Genomic DNA, 17,500 nt, shown 5'->3' on the forward strand with positions numbered 1-17,500 from the left:
CTAGCTCTCTCTGTAGCTCTCTCTCTGTATCTCTCTGTCTCTCTGTCTCTGTCTCTCTCATTGTCTGTTTCTGTCTCTATGTCTGTCTCTGTCTCTCTGTCTGTCTCTGTCTCTCTGTCTGTCTATCTCTCTGTCTCTGAATGCTTATTGTTAATCTCTGTTGGTTACTGAAACAATGTGACAACCATGCATACTCCACTTCGCACTGTCTCCACAGATAATGTTCAAGTCACAAGGGCTGCCAGTTTGCAACCATTGTTTCTCTATCACATACACATACAGTATATATGTACATGCAGAGACACACTCAACCAACTGTTTAGCTCATGAAAGTAAATGACAGTAAGAGTCACTGAGGACCTTTCAGTAGCTCCTGTACACTCAAATCAAATCAAAGTTTATTTGTCACGTGCGCCGAATACAACAGGTGTAGTAGACCTTAACAGTGAAATGCTTACTTACAGGCGCTAACCAATAGTGCATAAAAGGTATTAGGTGAACAATAGGTAAGTAAAGAAATAAAACAACAGTAAAAAGACAGGCTATATACAGTAGAGAGGCTATAAAAGTAGTGAGGCTACATACAGACACCGGTTAGTCAGGCTGATTGAGGTAGTGTGTACATGTAGATGTGGTTAAAGTGACTATGCATATATGATGAACAGAGAGTAGCAGTAGGGTAAAAGAGGGGTTGGCGGGTGGTGGGTGGGACACAATGCAGATCGCCCGGTTAGCCAATGGGAGCTCTGAGAGAAGAAGATGCTATCTAGAACCTAAAAGGGTTATTCGGCTGTCCCCATAAGAGAACTCTTTGAGGAACCCTTTTCAAGGTAGAACCCTATTAGGGTTGTGGAACCCGTTCCACAGACGGTTCTACGTGGAACCCAATAGGGTTTTACCTGGAACCAAAAATGGTTATCCTTTGGTGATAGCCGAAGAACACTTTAGGAACCCTTTTTTCTAAGATTGTGAAAGAGGAGGCAGCCAGGTGAGTTGGTCATGAGAGGAGAGGATTCAGAGTGACAGGAGGCTCCATCAACACAACCAGTTACAGAGGAGGCAGCCAGGTGAGTTGGTGATGAGAGGAGAGGATTCAGAGTGACAGGAGGCTCCATCAACACAACCAGTTACAGAGGAGGCAGCCAGGTGAGTTGGTGATGAGAGGAGAGGATTCAGAGTGACAGGAGGCTCCATCAACACAACCAGTTACAGAGGAGGCAGCCAGGTGAGTTGGTGATGAGAGGAGAGGATTTAGAGTGACAGGAGGCTCCATCAACACAACCAGTTACAGAGGAGGCAGCCAGGTGAGTTGGTCATGAGAGGAGAGGATTCAGAGTGACAGGAGGCTCCATCAACACAACCTGTTACAGAGGAGGCAGCCAGGTGAGTTGGTCATGAGAGGAGAGGATTCAGAGTGACAGGAGGCTCCATCAACACAACCAGTTACAGAGGAGGCAGCCAGGTGAGTTGGTCATGAGAGGAGAGGATTCAGAGTGACAGGAGGCTCCATCAACACAACCAGTTACAGAGGAGGCAGCCAGGTGAGTTGGTCATGAGAGGAGAGGATTTAGAGTGACAGGAGGCTCCATCAACACAACCAGTTACAGAGGAGGCAGCCAGGTGAGTTGGTGATGAGAGGAGAGGATTCAGAGTGACAGGAGGCTCCATCAACACAACCTGTTACAGAGGAGGCAGCCAGGTGAGTTGGTCATGAGAGGAGAGGATTTAGAGTGACAGGAGGCTCCATCAACACAACCAGTTACAGAGGAGGCAGCCAGGTGAGTTGGTCATGAGAGGAGAGGATTCAGAGTGACAGGAGGCTCCATCAACACAACCTGTTACAGAGGAGGCAGCCAGGTGAGTTGGTCATGAGAGGAGAGGATTCAGAGTGACAGGAGGCTCCATCAACACAATCAGTTACAGAGGAGGCAGCCAGGTGAGTTGGTGATGAGAGGAGAGGATTTAGAGTGACAGGAGGCTCCATCAACACAACCGGTGAAAGAGGAGAGGAGAATGTCTCGTTGTTATGCCGTTAGCTGTTAAATGAGTATTTACTCCTAATGGGAGAGCATGGATAGTGGACGGAACAGAGTTATTTTGACACTTTGATGAAATGATACAGTGACAGATTCCTCACTCTTTCGCTCAGTTTTATTTATTTTAGTCTCCATATTTTTATCATCAACGCCACCTGTTATGACGAATGAGGCTCTTTGCCTGTGATGGGAGAAAAGAGCGTCTGCACGGTTACACATCACACGCAAAGTACACACCTCATTTACCAATACACCTGGGAGAGAGAGAGGAGATAGTCCTGTGTGTGCATGTCTGTCTCTGGGTGTCTGTGTGTATTTGAGCGTGTGTGTTTGTGTGTGTATTTGAGCGTGTGTGTGTGTGTGTGTGTGCGTGCGTGCGGGTGCGAGTAAGGAGACAGGTGAGGAGAGGTCAGTGAAGGGCTCAGAGCCCTCTGGGAGAGCTGTCAGTCTGACAGGTTTGACATTTGAGCTGAGCTGCTGTCTGAACGCAAGTAATTTCACCTCTAAATGAACAAACACACACACACTGAAAATATTTGGTTTAATTTCTGTTGTGTTTCTTGGGCTTCTGTCAAGGCTATTCTGTCGGAGATTGTGGGGAGAGTGTGGTTTGAAAGGATTTATGTTTAGGGTGGCTAAATATGTTAATTTCTTTTCAACAAATCAGTCTGAGTCAATTTGTTGTATATAAAAGTGTAATACAGGGTTGGTGTAGATGAGGCTGGACATTTACAGTCCTTGACGTGTATTGTGAAGAGCAATATGGCTGCAAGATCCGTCCACATCCAGTATCATAGAACTCTGCTACTCACGGAGATATCCATTCTAGTCATTGTAACTCCATGTCTCTCCCTTCCCCCAGGTACCCAGTGATCCTATCCATAGAGAACCATTGTAGCATCCAACAACAGAAGAAGATAGCCCAGCACCTCAGAGAGATCCTGGGAGACAAGCTGGACCTGGGAGAGGCCCTCCGCAGAGACTCTATACAGCTACCCAGCCCCCACTCTCTACAGGGGAAGATACTCATCAAGGTAGAGAGAGAGAGAGAGAGAGAGAGAGAGAGACCCCGACCGACCGACCTTCGGCTATAGTAATTGTCCGACAAAGATTTAGACATATTTTTTTTATATGCTTTCTAAACCAGAGGAGAGAGAGGGAGAGGGAGAGAGGGAGTGGAGAGAGATGGAGAGGGAGTGGAGAGAGAGGGAGGGGGAGAGAGGGAGTGGGAGAGAGGGAGGGGGAGAGAGGGAGGGGGAGAGAGGGAGAGGGAGGGGAGAGAGGGAGTGGAGAGAGAGGGAGAGGGAGTAGAGAGGGAGATGGAGTGAGGGGGAGAGGGAGTGGAGAGAGAGGGAGAGGGAGTGGAGAGAGAGGGAAAGGGAGTGGAGAGAGAGGGAAAGGGAGTGGAGAGAGAGGGAGAGGGAGTGGAGAGAGAGGGAGGGGGAGTGGAGAGAGAGGGAGGGGGAGAGAGGGAGAGAGGGAGGGGGAGAGAGAGAGTGGAGAGAGAGGGAGGGGGAGAGAGGGAGAGAGAGAGTGGAGAGAGAGGGAGGGGGAGAGGGAGTGGAGAGAGAGGGAGAGGGAGTGGGGAGAGAGGGAGTGGAGAGAGAGGGATAGGGAGTGGAGAGAGAGGGAAAGGGAGCGGAGAGAGAGGGAAAGGGAGTGGAGAGAGAGGGAGAGGGAGTGGAGAGAGAGGGAGGGGGAGTGGAGAGAGAGGGAGGGGGAGAGAGGGAGGGGGAGAGAGAGGGAGGGGGAGAGAGGGAGAGAGAGAGTGGAGAGAGAGGGAGAGGGAGAGGGAGTGGGGAGAGAGGGAGTGGAGAGAGAGGGAGGGGGAGAGAGGGAGTGGGAGAGAGGGAGGGGGAGTGGAGAGAGAGGGAGGGGGAGAGAGGGAGAGGTAGGGGGAGAGAGGGAGGGGGAGAGAGGGAGAGGGAGGGGAGAGAGGGAGTGGAGAGAGAGGGAGGGGGAGTGGGGAGAGAAGGAGAGGGAGTGGAGAGAGAGGGAGGGGGAGTGGGGAGAGAGGGAGAGGGAGTGGTGAGAGAGGGAGGGTGAGTGGGGAGAGTTGGAGAGAGGGAGAGAGGGAGTGGGAGTGGGGAGAGAGGGAGAGAGGGAGTGGAGAGAAGGGGAGAGGGAGAGAGGGAGTGGAGAGAGGGGGAGAGGGAGAGAGGGAGTGGGAGTGGGGAGAGAGGGAGTGGGGAGAGAGGGAGTGGGAGAGAGGGAGTGGGAGAGAGGGAGTGTGAGTGGGGAGAGTTGGAGAGAGGGAGTGGGGAGAGACTGCGTTTGAAGGAGAGTAAATGAAGAAAAAAAACATATGAAATAAACGAGAAGAAGAAAGGGAGGGAAAGTAGGCCGCCACTGTATTAGTCATGGTGGGAGAACACCACACACACACACACCACACACACCACACACACACACACACACACACACACACACACACACACACACACACACACACACCACACACACACACACACACACACACACACACACACACACACACACACACACACACACACACACACACACACACACACACACACACACACACACACACACACACACACGCACAGCCTAGGACAGAGTAACCAACCAACCAGAGCTTGGAGAGACTCACCATGCATCTGTTATTCATCTATCCCGGCACAGTGGGAAACATGTTCAGTACCCACACATACACTCACACACTGTGGAACATCAACTAATGACAGAGAGGGACAGAGGGAGAGAGGGAGAGAGAGAGAGGCAGAGAGAGAGAGAGAGAGAGAGAGAGAGAGAGAGAGAGAGAGAGAGAGAGGCAGAGAGAGAGAGAGAGAGAGAGAGAGAGAGAGAGAGAGAGAGAGAGGCTGAATTGGGTAATATGAGCAAATACTGTAATGTATTAGATTTTTCTGCATGATCCTTTGACCAAAAGTTCACTATATTGGTGTATTGCCCACATGTCTGTGTGGTTCCAGAAATGTCTTATTTAGTAAGGGTATTGGGGTATATATAAGTAGTTCTCAGCAGGACCTCCAAATGAGGACATTGATACTGACACGTACACACTCCCCTCTCCGAAGCACCTGGTCTCTGTTGCGCTTCTGCAAGTGCTTCCTAAATTGGATCCCATAGAACCGCACGCACGCACGCACGCACGCACACACACACACACACACACACACACACACACACACACACACACACACACACACACACACACACACACAGTTATCGGACTCCTCTAGTATTAATCAATCAGTCAATCAATGTATTTATAAAGCCCTTCGTACATCAGCTGATATCTCAAAGTGCTGTACAGAAACCCAGCCTAAAACCCCAAACAGCAAGCAATGCAGGTGTAGAAGCACTGTGGCTAGGAAAAACTCCCTAGAAAGGCCAGAACCTAGGAAGAAACCTAGAGAGGAACCAGGCTATGTGGGGTGGCCAGTCCTCTTCTGGCTGTGCCGGGTGGAGATTATAACAGAAGATGGCCAAGATGTTCAAATGTTCATAGATGACCAGCAGGGTCAAATAATAATAATCACAGTGGTTGTCGATGGTGCAGCAAGTCAGCACCTCAGGAGTAAATGTCAGTTGACTTTTCATAGCCGATCATTCAGAGTATCTCTACCGCTCCTGCTGTCTCTAGAGAGTTGAAAACAGCAGGTCTGGGACAGGTAGCACGTCCGGTGAACAGGTCTGGCAGAACAGTTGAAAGTGGAGCAACAGCACGACCAGGTGGACTGGGGACAGCAAGGAGTCATCAGGCCAGGTAGTCCTGAGGCATGGTCCTAGGGCTCAAGTCCTCCGGGAGAGAGAAAGAAAGAGAGAAAGAGTGAAAAATAGAGAGAATTAGAGAGAGCATACTTAAATTCACACCGGATAAGACAGGAGAAGTACTCCAGATATAACAGACTGTCCCTAGCCCCCCGACACATAAACTATTGCAGCAAAAATACTGGAGGCTGATACAGGAGGGGTCAGGAGACACTGTGGCCCCATCCGATGATACCCCCGGACAGGGCCAACCCGAGGGGGGCGCCAACCCGGACAGGATGATCACGTCAGTGACTCAACCCACTCAAGTGACACACCCCTCCTAGGTACGGCATGAAAGAGCACCAGTAAGCTAGTGACTCAGCCCCTGTAATAGGGTTAGAGGCAGAGAATCCCAGTGGAAAGAGGGGAACCCGCCAGACATAGACAGCAAGGGCGGTTCGTTGCTCCAGAGCCTTTCCGTTCACCTTCCCACTCCTGGTACACTATGTGATTAAACATTAAAAAACCTTGTCCACAGCCACCCAGGTCTCTCTACACAGGAGGGTTCACCTTGTCTGACTCACTCCCTCCATCCATCCCTCCTTTCCTCCCAACAGAGCTGTTGTCCTCCCTTTACCACCCACTGGGATGAGAGAGAAAGGGTGAGAGGGAGAAGAAGGATGAGACAGAGAGAGAGGGTGAGAGAAGAGGGCTGAGAGAGAGAGAGAGAGAGAGAGAGAGAGAGAGAGAGAGAGAGAGAGAAGAGGGCTGAGAGAGAGAGAGAGAGAGAGGGAGAAGAGGGCTGAGAGAGAGAGAGCGCGTGAGAGGGAGAAGAGGGCTGAGAGAGAGAGAGAGAGAGAGCGTGAGAGGGAGAAGAGGGCTGAAAGAGAGAGAGCGTGAGCGGGAGAAGAGAGCTGAGAGAGAGAGAGAGAGGGAGAAGAGGGCTGAGAGAGAGGGAGAAGAGGGCTGAGAGAGAGAGAGAGAGGGAGAAGAGGGCTGAGAGAGAGAGAGAGAGAGAGAGAGGGGGAGAAGAGGGCTGCGAGAGAGAGAGAGAGAGAGAAGAGGGCTGAGAGAGAGGGAGAAGAGGGCTGAGAGAGAGAAAGAGGGAGAAGAGGGCTGAGAGAGAGAGAGAGAGAGAGAGAGGGAGGGAGAAGAGGGCTGAAAGAGAGAGAGAGAGAGAGAGAGAGCGTGAGAGGGAGAAGAGGGCTGAGAGAGAGAGAGAGAGAGAGAGAGGGAGATGAGGGCTGAGAGAGAGACTGTATATATATATATATAATATGACATTTGTTATCTCTTTATTGTTTTGAAACTTCTGTATGTGTGATGTTTACTGTTAATTGTACTGTTAATTGTAATTATTGTTTATTTCACTTTATATATTCACTTTATATATTATCTACCTCACTTGCTTTGGCAATGTTAACACATGTTTCCCATGCCAATAAAGCCTTTGAATTGAATTGAATTGAATTGAGAGAGAGAGAGAGCGTGAGAGGGAGAAGAGGGCTGAGAGAGAGAGAGAGAGCGTGAGAGGGAGAAGAGGGCTGAGAGACAGAGAGAGAGAGAGAGAGAGAGAGAGAAAGGGTGAGTGTGGTAGTGGTGTGAAGGAGGACATTATTGACACTGAGAGGGATGCCTCTCTGCTGGACTCAAAGGAACGTATTGTTCTCTATCTATCTCTCTTTCTCTCTCTATCTCTCTCCCGCTCTCTCTCCCTCTCCCTCTCGCTCTCCCTCTCTATCTCCCCTTTCTCTCACTTTCTCTCTCCCTTTCTCTCTCTCTATAACTCTCAGTCTTTCTCTCTAACTCTAGCTCTCTCTCTCTATAACTCTCTTTCAGTCTCTCTCTCCCCTTCTCTCACTCTCTCTTTCTCTCTCCCTCTCTCTCTCCCTCTATAACTCTCTCTCAGTCTCTCTCTCCCCTTCACTCCCTCTCTTATATGCTGGAGGGTTAATGCTCTATTTGTTTTAGCGGTATCCACAGGGTTTTTCAGAGTATGGGTGGAAGAGGACATAGTTTTAGTTTCCTGGGGTTTGGAAGGTGTGCTGTGCGCGATGGCTTCTCAGCCTAGCGCGGAGGAGACACTGTCGTTACGACATGGATTCAGGTATGTTCCTGAGAATGGAGTTAAGGTGGATGAGGTTCTGCTTGCAGTCGGTGAACAGGTAGGAGCTGAATTTATACATTCCGCTTCCAGAATGAACCAAGCTGTGGTTGTGTTCATGAAAAGAGCAAATTTGGTTGGTAGGGGTGTGTTGGTGCCAATTTCACCTCTTTCAACCCCTTCGACAAGGGTGGTAGTTACAAATTTGCCTCCATTTATTACGGATGATCAAATCAGGAAAAAGCTGAGTCGTTTTGGTTGGTTTGCTAGTGGGTTTCGTGTCCTGTCGGCAGGTTTTCAGGCAGAGGTCGATAAGCGTGTTGTTTCGTTCCAGAGGCAAGTGTTCATGCTTCTGAATAACAACGAGCAACAGTTAAATGTGGATTTAAAGTGAGGCATAGGGAGGGGCTCTACACAAGGTTTTCCAGCACAGATAGTCTATGGTGTTTTGAGTGTGGGGATTTGGGGCATACGAGCTTTGCGTGCCCACATAAAGGCCGTAGACAAGGTGAGGGTACAAGCGCCAGTGGGGGAAATCGAGGTCAAGGTGCAGGGGACATTGAGACGCAGACAGCAGAGGCTGGGCCTAGTCATGCCAGTGTTGATGGTGTAGTTGAGGCTGACCCTAGTCAGGCTAGAGAAGGTGGTGTAGATGAGGCTGGGCCTAGTCAGGTTATGCTAGTGGATGAGGAGAGTATATTGGGGAAGGGTAATCGACTAGGTGGGTGGAGGAAGGTGTCATTCCGAAGAGGAAAAAGGAGGAGATGAAAGGAGGTGGGAGGGGAGAGACTGGTGTGGTCAAAGGCACCAAGGAACCTTTGCCTGGTCCTGAGAGGGAGACCCCGACTAGAGAGAAAGGGCAGGTGGTCAGGATGGGAGATGGAGACGACGAGGAGGAGGAAAGTGAGTCTGAGGAAGCGGATGATGAGGAGGCCTTTTTTTCAGACTTTATCAAGCAGAAGGGTCAAACGGTGAGGGAACTGACAAGGTTCCTGAATGAGACCAAGGGGAACAAAGTACATCTTGAGGCTTTTTTTTCTGATCCGAGAAAGTTTGTAAGATCAGTACAACGTGCTATGAAAAATGAGTTGCATGGTGTCCTCTCATCCAGGAAATGGTTTAGGTCGAGGAAGTGGGTCACAACAGTGCGTTAAGGTCTTCCTTCAGACACTGTTTAGATGATTCTTTTTTTTTCTGGCACTGGGGCTTTTTGAGCTTTGCTATTGGTCTCTTTCTTTGCTGGCTTTTCTCCCACTTCTTAGGGAGACTCTTCTGGTAGGCTCGTTCAGGACAACTGGTGCCAGAAAAAGCGGGAAAGAGGAGTGTGTTGGGTGAATATGTAAAACAAAGTACAGGTGTTGTTTCTGCAGGAGACGCATAGTGATGTGGTGAATGAAGTTGATTGGGGGCTCTGGTGGAAAGGGGCAAGTGTGTTGAGCCATGGGACAAATTTTTGGTGCAGTGTTGGCAGTCCTTTTTGTACCGGGTCTGTCTGTAAAAATGTTCTCCTCAAAGGAGGTGTGTAAGGTTAGGCTTCTTGTTGTAAAAGCAGAAATTAACACGAGTTTTGTCTTTATAAATGTGTATACGCCTAACACAGAGAGAGAGAGAGAGGGGGGGGGGTTATGTTTGGGTGTCTTAGACAGGAACCCTCACGGGTAGCGCCTGAGGAGACGCTGGTGGTCGGCAGGGACTGGAACTGATTTTACGAAAGACAGAAATGGGGAGGCTCAGTGGTGTTCGGCCTACTGGATATTTGGAGAACTAGACATCCCAAAACAAGACAGTAAACATGGGTGAAGGTCTTTGGGACTAGGGTGAGTGGAGCACGGTGAAGGTGTTTGGGACTAGGGTGAGTGGAGCACGGTGAAGGTCTTTGGGACTAGGGTGAGTGGAGCACGGTGAAGGTCTTTGGGACTAGGGTGAGTGGAGCACGGTGAAGGTCTTTGGGACTAGGGTGAGTGGAGCACGGTGAAGGTCTTTGGGGCTAGGGTGAGTGGAGCACGGTGAAGGTCTTTGGGACTAGGGTGAGTGGAGCACGGTGAAGGTCTTTGGGACTAGGGTGAGTGGAGCACGGTGAAGGTCTTTGGGGCTAGGGTGAGTGCAGCACGGACTCAGTTTTACATGTCCAGGAATCAGAGAAATAGGCTGTTGGACACGACCATTCTCCCGGTTGGATCACCACATAACCATGCCTCGGCTGTCTATTTCACCAGGGCCTCGGCAGGCATCCTATTGGAAGTTTCATGTAAAGCTCTTACAAGATGGGAAAGATGGAGGCAGCAAAGAGAGGAGTATGAGTCTCTTAGTCAATGGTGGGATGTGGGGAAAGTCCAAATTCGGCTTTTCTGTCAACAGTACACAGCTCTTTCATTCTCAGAGTCTAGGAGAGTATTGGGGGAACTAGAGTGTTGTATTAGTGAGATGGAGGTAGAGATGGTGGGGCAAGGCATTGTAGGCCTCCAGACTAATTTAGCTGAATTATGTAGGGACCTGGGCAGTGTTTTCTAGGTTAAAACAAAGGGAACACTTGTAAGAGCTAGGTTCTCCATGCTCCACGAGATGGACGCTCCCAGCTCCTTCTTCTTTGGTGTGGAAAGACAGAGTGGTGAAGCCAAGGGTATGCATTGTCTACGGCTGTCTGATGGGCGGGTGATGGAGATGCGGGAGCGGACTGTGGAGATTTATACTGAGTTGTATAGGGCAGAAATGTATGATCCTATGTGTGCTCAGGTCTTGTTTGCAGAACTCCCTAAGCTCTCTCTGGCACAGAGGGATAAAATGGACATTAATCTGTTGTCCCATGAACTGGCAGAGGCCATAACCCAGATTTCCCCTGGCTGTGCATCGGGGGTCAATGGACTCCCAGTGGAGTTTTATGAAAAATTCTGGGGACTAATCGGACGGGACTTTTTGAGTGTTGTGTGAATGCGTCGGGGTAGGAGAGTTTCCTATGAGCTGACATCGGGTGGCTCTGACTCTCATGCCCAAAAAAGGGAACGTAAGAACTGGAGGCCTGTGGCATTGCTCTGTGCGGACTACAAGATATTTGCCAAGGTCCTCTCTAACAGACTGAAGTCCCATCTGGACTCTGTAGTACACAAGGACCAAACATATTGTGTACCGGGATGCTCATACACGGGCAACTTGTTCTTAATTAGGGACATGTTGGACTTGTCGTGAGATTCTAATGTGAACTTTGGACTGGTCTCTTTAGATCAAGAGAAGGCATATACAGTTATATACAGTGCCTTGCGAAAGTATTCGGCCCCCTTGAACTTTGCGACCTTTTGCCACATTTCAGGCTTCAAACATAAAGATATAAAACTGTATTTTTTTGTGAAGAATCAACAACAAGTGGGACACAATCATGAAGTGGAACGACATTTATTGGATATTTCAAACTTTTTTAACAAATCAAAAACTGAAAAATTGGACGTGCAAAATTAGGTCCCCCCCCCCCGCCAGTCAGCATCGCAAGCTGTTGGAATTTATCTGGTTGGGTTCATCACTGGCTGAGGGAGGCGGTGTTGTACATGTCCGTCCACATAGGAGGACAGGCTTTCCAACTAAAGGCAGTGCAGAGACTGCTGTAACATACTGATGTCTGCTGGAGGGAACCAGCATGCACACTGCTGAGGAGAGCTGACGGATTAGAGTTGGACCGACAGCTGTTCCTCATGAGGCTGGAGAGGCTGAGTACAACAGGTCTCTCTGATTTTTACTCTGCAGTGCTGAGGGCCTGGCAGCTGTTCCTCATGAAGCTGGAGAGGCTGAGTACAGCAGGTCTCTCTTATTTTTACTCTGCAGTGCTGAAGGCCTGGCAGCTGCTAAGGCCCTCACGAGAAGGGAGTGTGGAGCCTGGGCTTTGGGTGTGGGAGGAGCCTATCTTCCACAACCCAGCCATCCCTTTGAGATTGGTTCAGTCGGCCACCCTGCAGAGGCAAATGATGGCAGCGGGTTTACTAAGGCTGGGTGACCTGAGACTGCTGGGAGAGGAGGGGTGGAAAACCTCGGAATTCCTGGCAAAACAAACAGGAATAATGTCTCTTAGGCTGCTGGAGTGATTCCTGGAGGTCCAGGAGGCACTGTCTGAGCCGGTAAGGGGAGTGTGGGGCACCAATGTTTCCGCCACTGCAGGTGACAGCAGAGACTGGAGACTGGCAAAGGGGGTCTGGAGGACTTGTTTGATTTTAACACTCTTAGCCTGGGGGAGTTTGAGGCGGTGGGAAGTAAGGCTCTCTTCAACCTTTGCATTAAGGTTAGGAACATTAGGAGCCTAACAGGAGTGAAGGCACATCAGTGGCAGGGTGTATTTGGGGAGAAGAGTATGGTGGGTTTAGATAGAGGGGGCTCTACAAACTCTCAGTACCAAAGAGGTCAGGGGACCACCAGAGGAGGGTTCTACATGGAGCCCTGGACAGTAACAGCTGGTTGGTAAAGGTTGAACCGGGAATCGGGCAGGGGTGTCCTTTCTGTTTTATGAAAGAAACTGTGATTCATGTGTTTTCTGTGTGCGCCAGGTTAAGGCCATTAATGTCTCTGTTGGAATGTCTCTGTGAGAGGTTGGGGGTGGAGTTTACTGTTGGGATGTTTATAATGGTGTCCAGGTATTCAAATAAGGAAAAGGCCAAATGTGTTGAGTTGAATTTTCTGTTTTCTCTCTCTCTCTCTCTCTCTCTCTCTCTCTCTCCCTCTCTTTCTCTCTCGCTCTCGCTCTCTCGCTCTCACTCTCCAGGGGAAGCGTCTCCCTCCCTACCTGTCTGTGGATGTTGAGGAGGGGGAGGTGTCAGATGATGACGACAGTGCTGATGAGATTGACGACAACTTTAAACTAAAGAACAGCAATGTAAGTTACAACAAGTCAAAGCCACGGTGCGGCAGATAGCCTAGTGGTTAGAGGAGGCAGATAGCCTGGTGGTTAGAGGAGGCAGATAGCCTAGTGGTTAGAGGAGGCAGATAGCCTAGTGGTTAGAGGAGGCAGATAGCCTAGTGGTTAGAGGAGGCAGATAGCCTAGCGGTTAGAGGAGGCAGATAGCCTAGGGGTTAGAGGAGGCAGATAGCCTAGTGGTTAGAGGAGGCAGATAGCCTAGTGGTTAGAGGAGGCAGATAGCCTAGTGGTTAGAGGAGGCAGATAGCCTAGCGGTTAGAGGAGGCAGATAGCCTAGCGGTTAGAGGAGGCAGATAGCCTAGCGGTTAGAGGAGGCAGATAGGCTAGCGGTTAGAGGAGGCAGATAGCCTAGTGGTTAGAGGAGGCAGATAGCCTAGGGGTTAGAGGAGGCAGATAGCCTAGGGGTTAGAGGAGGCAAATAGCCTAGGGGTTAGAGGAGGCAAATAGCCTAGTGGTTAGAGGAGGCAGATAGCCTAGGGGTTAGAGGAGGCAGATAGCCTAGCGGTTAGAGGAGGCAGATAGCCTAGCGGTTAGTGGAGGCAGATAGCCTAGTGGTTAGAGGAGGCAGGCAGCCTAGTGGTTAGAGGAGGCAGATAGCCTAGGGGTTAGAGGAGGCAGGTAGCCTAGTGGTTAGAGGAGGCAGATAGCCTAGGGGTTAGAGGAGGCAGGCAGCCTAGCGGTTAGAGGAGGCAGGCAGCCTAGTGGTTAGAGGAGGCAGATAGCCTAGTGGTTAGAGGAGGCAGATAGCCTAGCGGTTAGAGGAGGCAGGCAGCATAGTGGTTAGAGGCAGATAGCCTAGCGGTTAGAGGAGGCAGATAGCCTAGTGGTTAGAGGAGGCAGATAGCCTAGCGGTTAGAGGAGGCAGATAGCCTAGTGGTTAGAGGAGGCAGGCAGACCAGTGGTTAGAGGAGGCAGATAGCCTAGCGGTTAGAGGCAGATAGCCTAGCGGTTAGAGGAGGCAGATAGCCTAGCGGTTAGAGGAGGCAGATAGCCTAGTGGTTAGAGGAGGCAGATAGCCTAGCGGTTAGAGGCAGATAGCCTAGCGGTTAGAGGAGGCAGATAGCCTAGTGGTTAGAGGAGGCAGATAGCCTAGCGGTTAGAGGAGGCAGATAGCCTAGTGGTTAGAGGAGGCAGGCAGACCAGTGGTTAGAGGAGGCAGATAGCCTAGCGGTTAGAGGCAGATAGCCTAGCGGTTAGAGGAGGCAGATAGCCTAGTGGTTAGAGGAGGCAGATAGCCTAGGGGTTAGAGGAGGCAGATAGCCTAGGGGTTAGAGGAGGCAGATAGCCTAGGGGTTAGAGGAGGCAGATAGCCTAGTGGTTAGAGGAGGCAGATAGCCTAGCGGTTAGAGGAGGCAGATAGCCTAGCGGTTAGAGGAGGCAGATAGCCTAGGGGTTAGAGGAGGCAGATAGCCTAGCGGTTAGAGGAGGCAGATAGCCTAGTGGTTAGAGGAGGCAGATAGCCTAGCGGTTAGAGGAGGCAGATAGCCTAGCGGTTAGAGGAGGCAGATAGCCTAGGGGTTAGAGGAGGCAGATAGCCTAGCGGTTAGAGGAGGCAGATAGCCTAGCGGTTAGAGGAGGCAGATAGCCTAGGGGTTAGAGGAGGCAGATAGCCTAGGGGTTAGAGGAGGCAGATAGCCTAGTGGTTAGAGGAGGCAGATAGCCTAGTGGTTAGAGGCAGATAGCCTAGCGGTTAGAGGAGGCAGATAGCCTAGCGGTTAGAGGAGGCAGATAGCCTATGGGTTAGAGGAGGCAGATAGCCTAGCGGTTAGAGGAGGCAGATAGCCTAGCGGTTAGAGGAGGCAGATAGCCTAGCGGTTAGAGGAGGCAGATAGCCTAGGGGTTAGAGGAGGCAGATAGCCTAGCGGTTAGAGGAGGAAGATAGCCTAGTGGTTAGAGGCAGATAGCCTAGCGGTTAGAGGAGGCAGATAGCCTAGCGGTTAGAGGAGGCAGATAGCCTAGGGGTTAGAGGAGGCAGATAGCCTAGTGGTTAGAGGAGGCAGATAGCCTAGGGGTTAGAGGAGGCAGATAGCCTAGGGGTTAGAGGAGGCAGATAGCCTAGTGGTTAGAGGAGGCAGATAGCCTAGGGGTTAGAGGAGGCAGATAGCCTAGCGGTTAGAGGAGGCAGATAGCCTAGTGGTTAGAGGCAGATAGCCTAGCGGTTAGAGGAGGCAGATAGCCTAGCGGTTAGAGGAGGCAGATAGCCTAGGGGTTAGAGGAGGCAGATAGCCTAGTGGTTAGAGGAGGCAGATAGCCTAGGGGTTAGAGGAGGCAGATAGCCTAGGGGTTAGAGGAGGCAGATAGCCTAGTGGTTAGAGGAGGCAGATAGCCTAGCGGTTAGAGGAGGCAGATAGCCTAGCGGTTAGAGGAGGCAGATAGCCTAGCGGTTAGAGGAGGCAGATAGCCTAGCGGTTAGAGGAGGCAGATAGCCTAGCGGTTAGAGGAGGCAGATAGCCTAGGGGTTAGAGGAGGCAGATAGCCTAGCGGTTAGAGGAGGCAGATAGCCTAGTGGTTAGAGGAGGCAGATAGCCTAGTGGTTAGAGGAGGCAGATAGCCTAGCGGTTAGAGGAGGCAGATAGCCTAGTGGTTAGAGGAGGCAGATAGCCTAGTGGTTAGAGGAGGCAGATAGCCTAGTGGTTAGAGGAGGCAGATAGCCTAGCGGTTAGAGGAGGCAGATAGCCTAGCGGTTAGAGGAGGCAGATAGCCTAGTGGTTAGAGGAGGCAGGTAGCCTAGTGGTTAGAGAAGACAGATAGCCAAGTGGTTAGAGGCAGGTGGCCTAGTGGTTAGAGGCAGGTAGCCTAGTGGTTAGAGGCAGATAGCCTAGTGGTTAGAGGTAGATAGCCTATGGTTAGAGGTAGATAGCCTAGTGGTTAGAGGCAGATAGCCTAGTGGTTAGAGGCAGGTAGCCTAGTGGTTAGAGGCAGTAGAGGCAGATAGCCTAGTGTTTAGAGGCAGATAGCCTAGTGGTTAGAGGCAGGTAGCCTAGTGGTTAGAGGCAGGTAGCCTAGTGGTTAGAGGCAGATAGCCTAGTGGTTAGAGGCAGGTAGCCTAGTGGTTAGAGGCAGGTAGCCTAGTGGTTAGAGGCAGGTAGCCTAGTGGTTAGAGGCAGGTAGCCTAGTGGTTAGAGGCAGGTAGCCTAGTGGTTAGAGAGTTGGACTAGTAAGTGAAAGGTTGCAAGATTGAATCCCCGAGCTGACAAGGTGAAAATATGTCATTCTGCCCCTGAACAAGGCAGTTAACCCACTGTTCCTAGGCTGTCATTGAAAATAATAATTTGTTCTTTACTGACTTGCCTAGTTAAATAAAGGTTCAATAAAATAAATTAAAAAAAATCTCACATGCAGCTATAATCCTTTTCACAGTTCAGTAATTCAGGGGGCTGGTGCAGTTCAGTAATTCAGGGGGCTGGTGCAGTTCAGTAATTCAGGGGGCTGGTGCAGTTCAGTAATTCAGGGGACTGGTGCAGTTCAGTAATTCAGGGGGCTGGTGCAGTTCAGTAATTCAGGGGACTGGTGCAGTTCAGTAATTCAGGGGGCTGGTGCAGTTCAATAATTCAGGGGGCTGGTGCAGTTCAGTAATTCAGGGGGCTGGTGCAGTTCAGTAATTCAGGGGACTGGTGCAGTTCAGTAATTCAGGGGGCTGGTGCAGTTCAGTAATTCAGGGGGCTGGTGCAGTTCAGTAATTCAGGGGACTGGTGCAGTTCAATAATTCAGGGGGCTGGTGCAGTTCAGTAATTCAGGGGGCTGGTGCAGTTCAGTAATTCAGGGGGCTGGTGCAGTTCAGTAATTCAGGGGGCTGGTGCAGTTCAGTAATTCAGGGGGCTGGTGCAGTTCAGTAATTCAGGGGACTTGTGCAGTTCAGTAATTCAGGGGGCTGGTGCAGTTCAGTAATTCAGGGGGCTGGTGCAGTTCAGTAATTCAGAGGGCTGGTGCAGTTCAGTAATTCAGGGGGCTGGTGCAGTTCAGTAATTCAGGGGGCTGTTGCAGTTCAGTAATTCAGGGGGCTGGTGCAGTTCAGTAATTCAGGGGGCTGGTGCAGTTCAGTAATTCAGGGGGCTGTTGCAGTTCAGTAATTCAGGGGGCTGGTGCAGTTCAGTAATTCAGGGGGCTGGTGCAGTTCAGTAATTCAGGGGGCTGGTGCAGTTCAATAATTCAGGGGGCTGGTGCAGTTCAGTAATTCAGGGGGCTGGTGCAGTTCAGTAATTCAGGGGACTGGTGCAGTTCAGTAATTCAGGGGGCTGGTGCAGTTCAGTAATTCAGGGGACTGGTGCAGTTCAGTAATTCAGGGGGCTGGTGCAGTTCAATAATTCAGGGGGCTGGTGCAGTTCAGTAATTCAGGGGGCTGGTGCAGTTCAGTAATTCAGGGGACTGGTGCAGTTCAGTAATTCAGGGGGCTGGTGCAGTTCAGTAATTCAGGGGGCTGGTGCAGTTCAGTAATTCAGGGGACTGGTGCAGTTCAATAATTCAGGGGGCTGGTGCAGTTCAGTAATTCAGGGGGCTGGTGCAGTTCAGTAATTCAGGGGGCTGGTGCAGTTCAGTAATTCAGGGGGCTGGTGCAGTTCAGTAATTCAGGGGGCTGGTGCAGTTCAGTAATTCAGGGGACTTGTGCAGTTCAGTAATTCAGGGGGCTGGTGCAGTTCAGTAATTCAGGGGGCTGGTGCAGTTCAGTAATTCAGAGGGCTGGTGCAGTTCAGTAATTCAGGGGGCTGGTGCAGTTCAGTAATTCAGGGGGCTGTT

At 50.6% G+C, this 17,500-nt stretch overlaps 1 protein-coding gene across 4 annotated transcripts in view; it reads left to right on the plus strand.

Moving 5' to 3' along the window:
* Positions 1-17,500, plus strand: part of LOC110507225 (1-phosphatidylinositol 4,5-bisphosphate phosphodiesterase eta-1-like) — a 147,662-nt gene that overhangs the window by 93,787 nt on the left and 36,375 nt on the right. For all 4 annotated transcript variants that reach the window (XM_036964769.1, XM_036964771.1, XM_036964772.1 and 1 more), the window contains 2 exons: positions 2,899-3,070; positions 12,614-12,724. In XM_036964769.1, the coding sequence (XP_036820664.1) occupies positions 2,899-3,070; positions 12,614-12,724 (283 nt within the window). The remainder of the gene's footprint in view (positions 1-2,898; positions 3,071-12,613; positions 12,725-17,500) is intronic.

This window comes from Oncorhynchus mykiss, chromosome 27 (assembly GCF_013265735.2).
Source record: "Oncorhynchus mykiss isolate Arlee chromosome 27, USDA_OmykA_1.1, whole genome shotgun sequence".
Taxonomy (NCBI): Eukaryota; Metazoa; Chordata; class Actinopteri; order Salmoniformes; family Salmonidae; genus Oncorhynchus; species Oncorhynchus mykiss.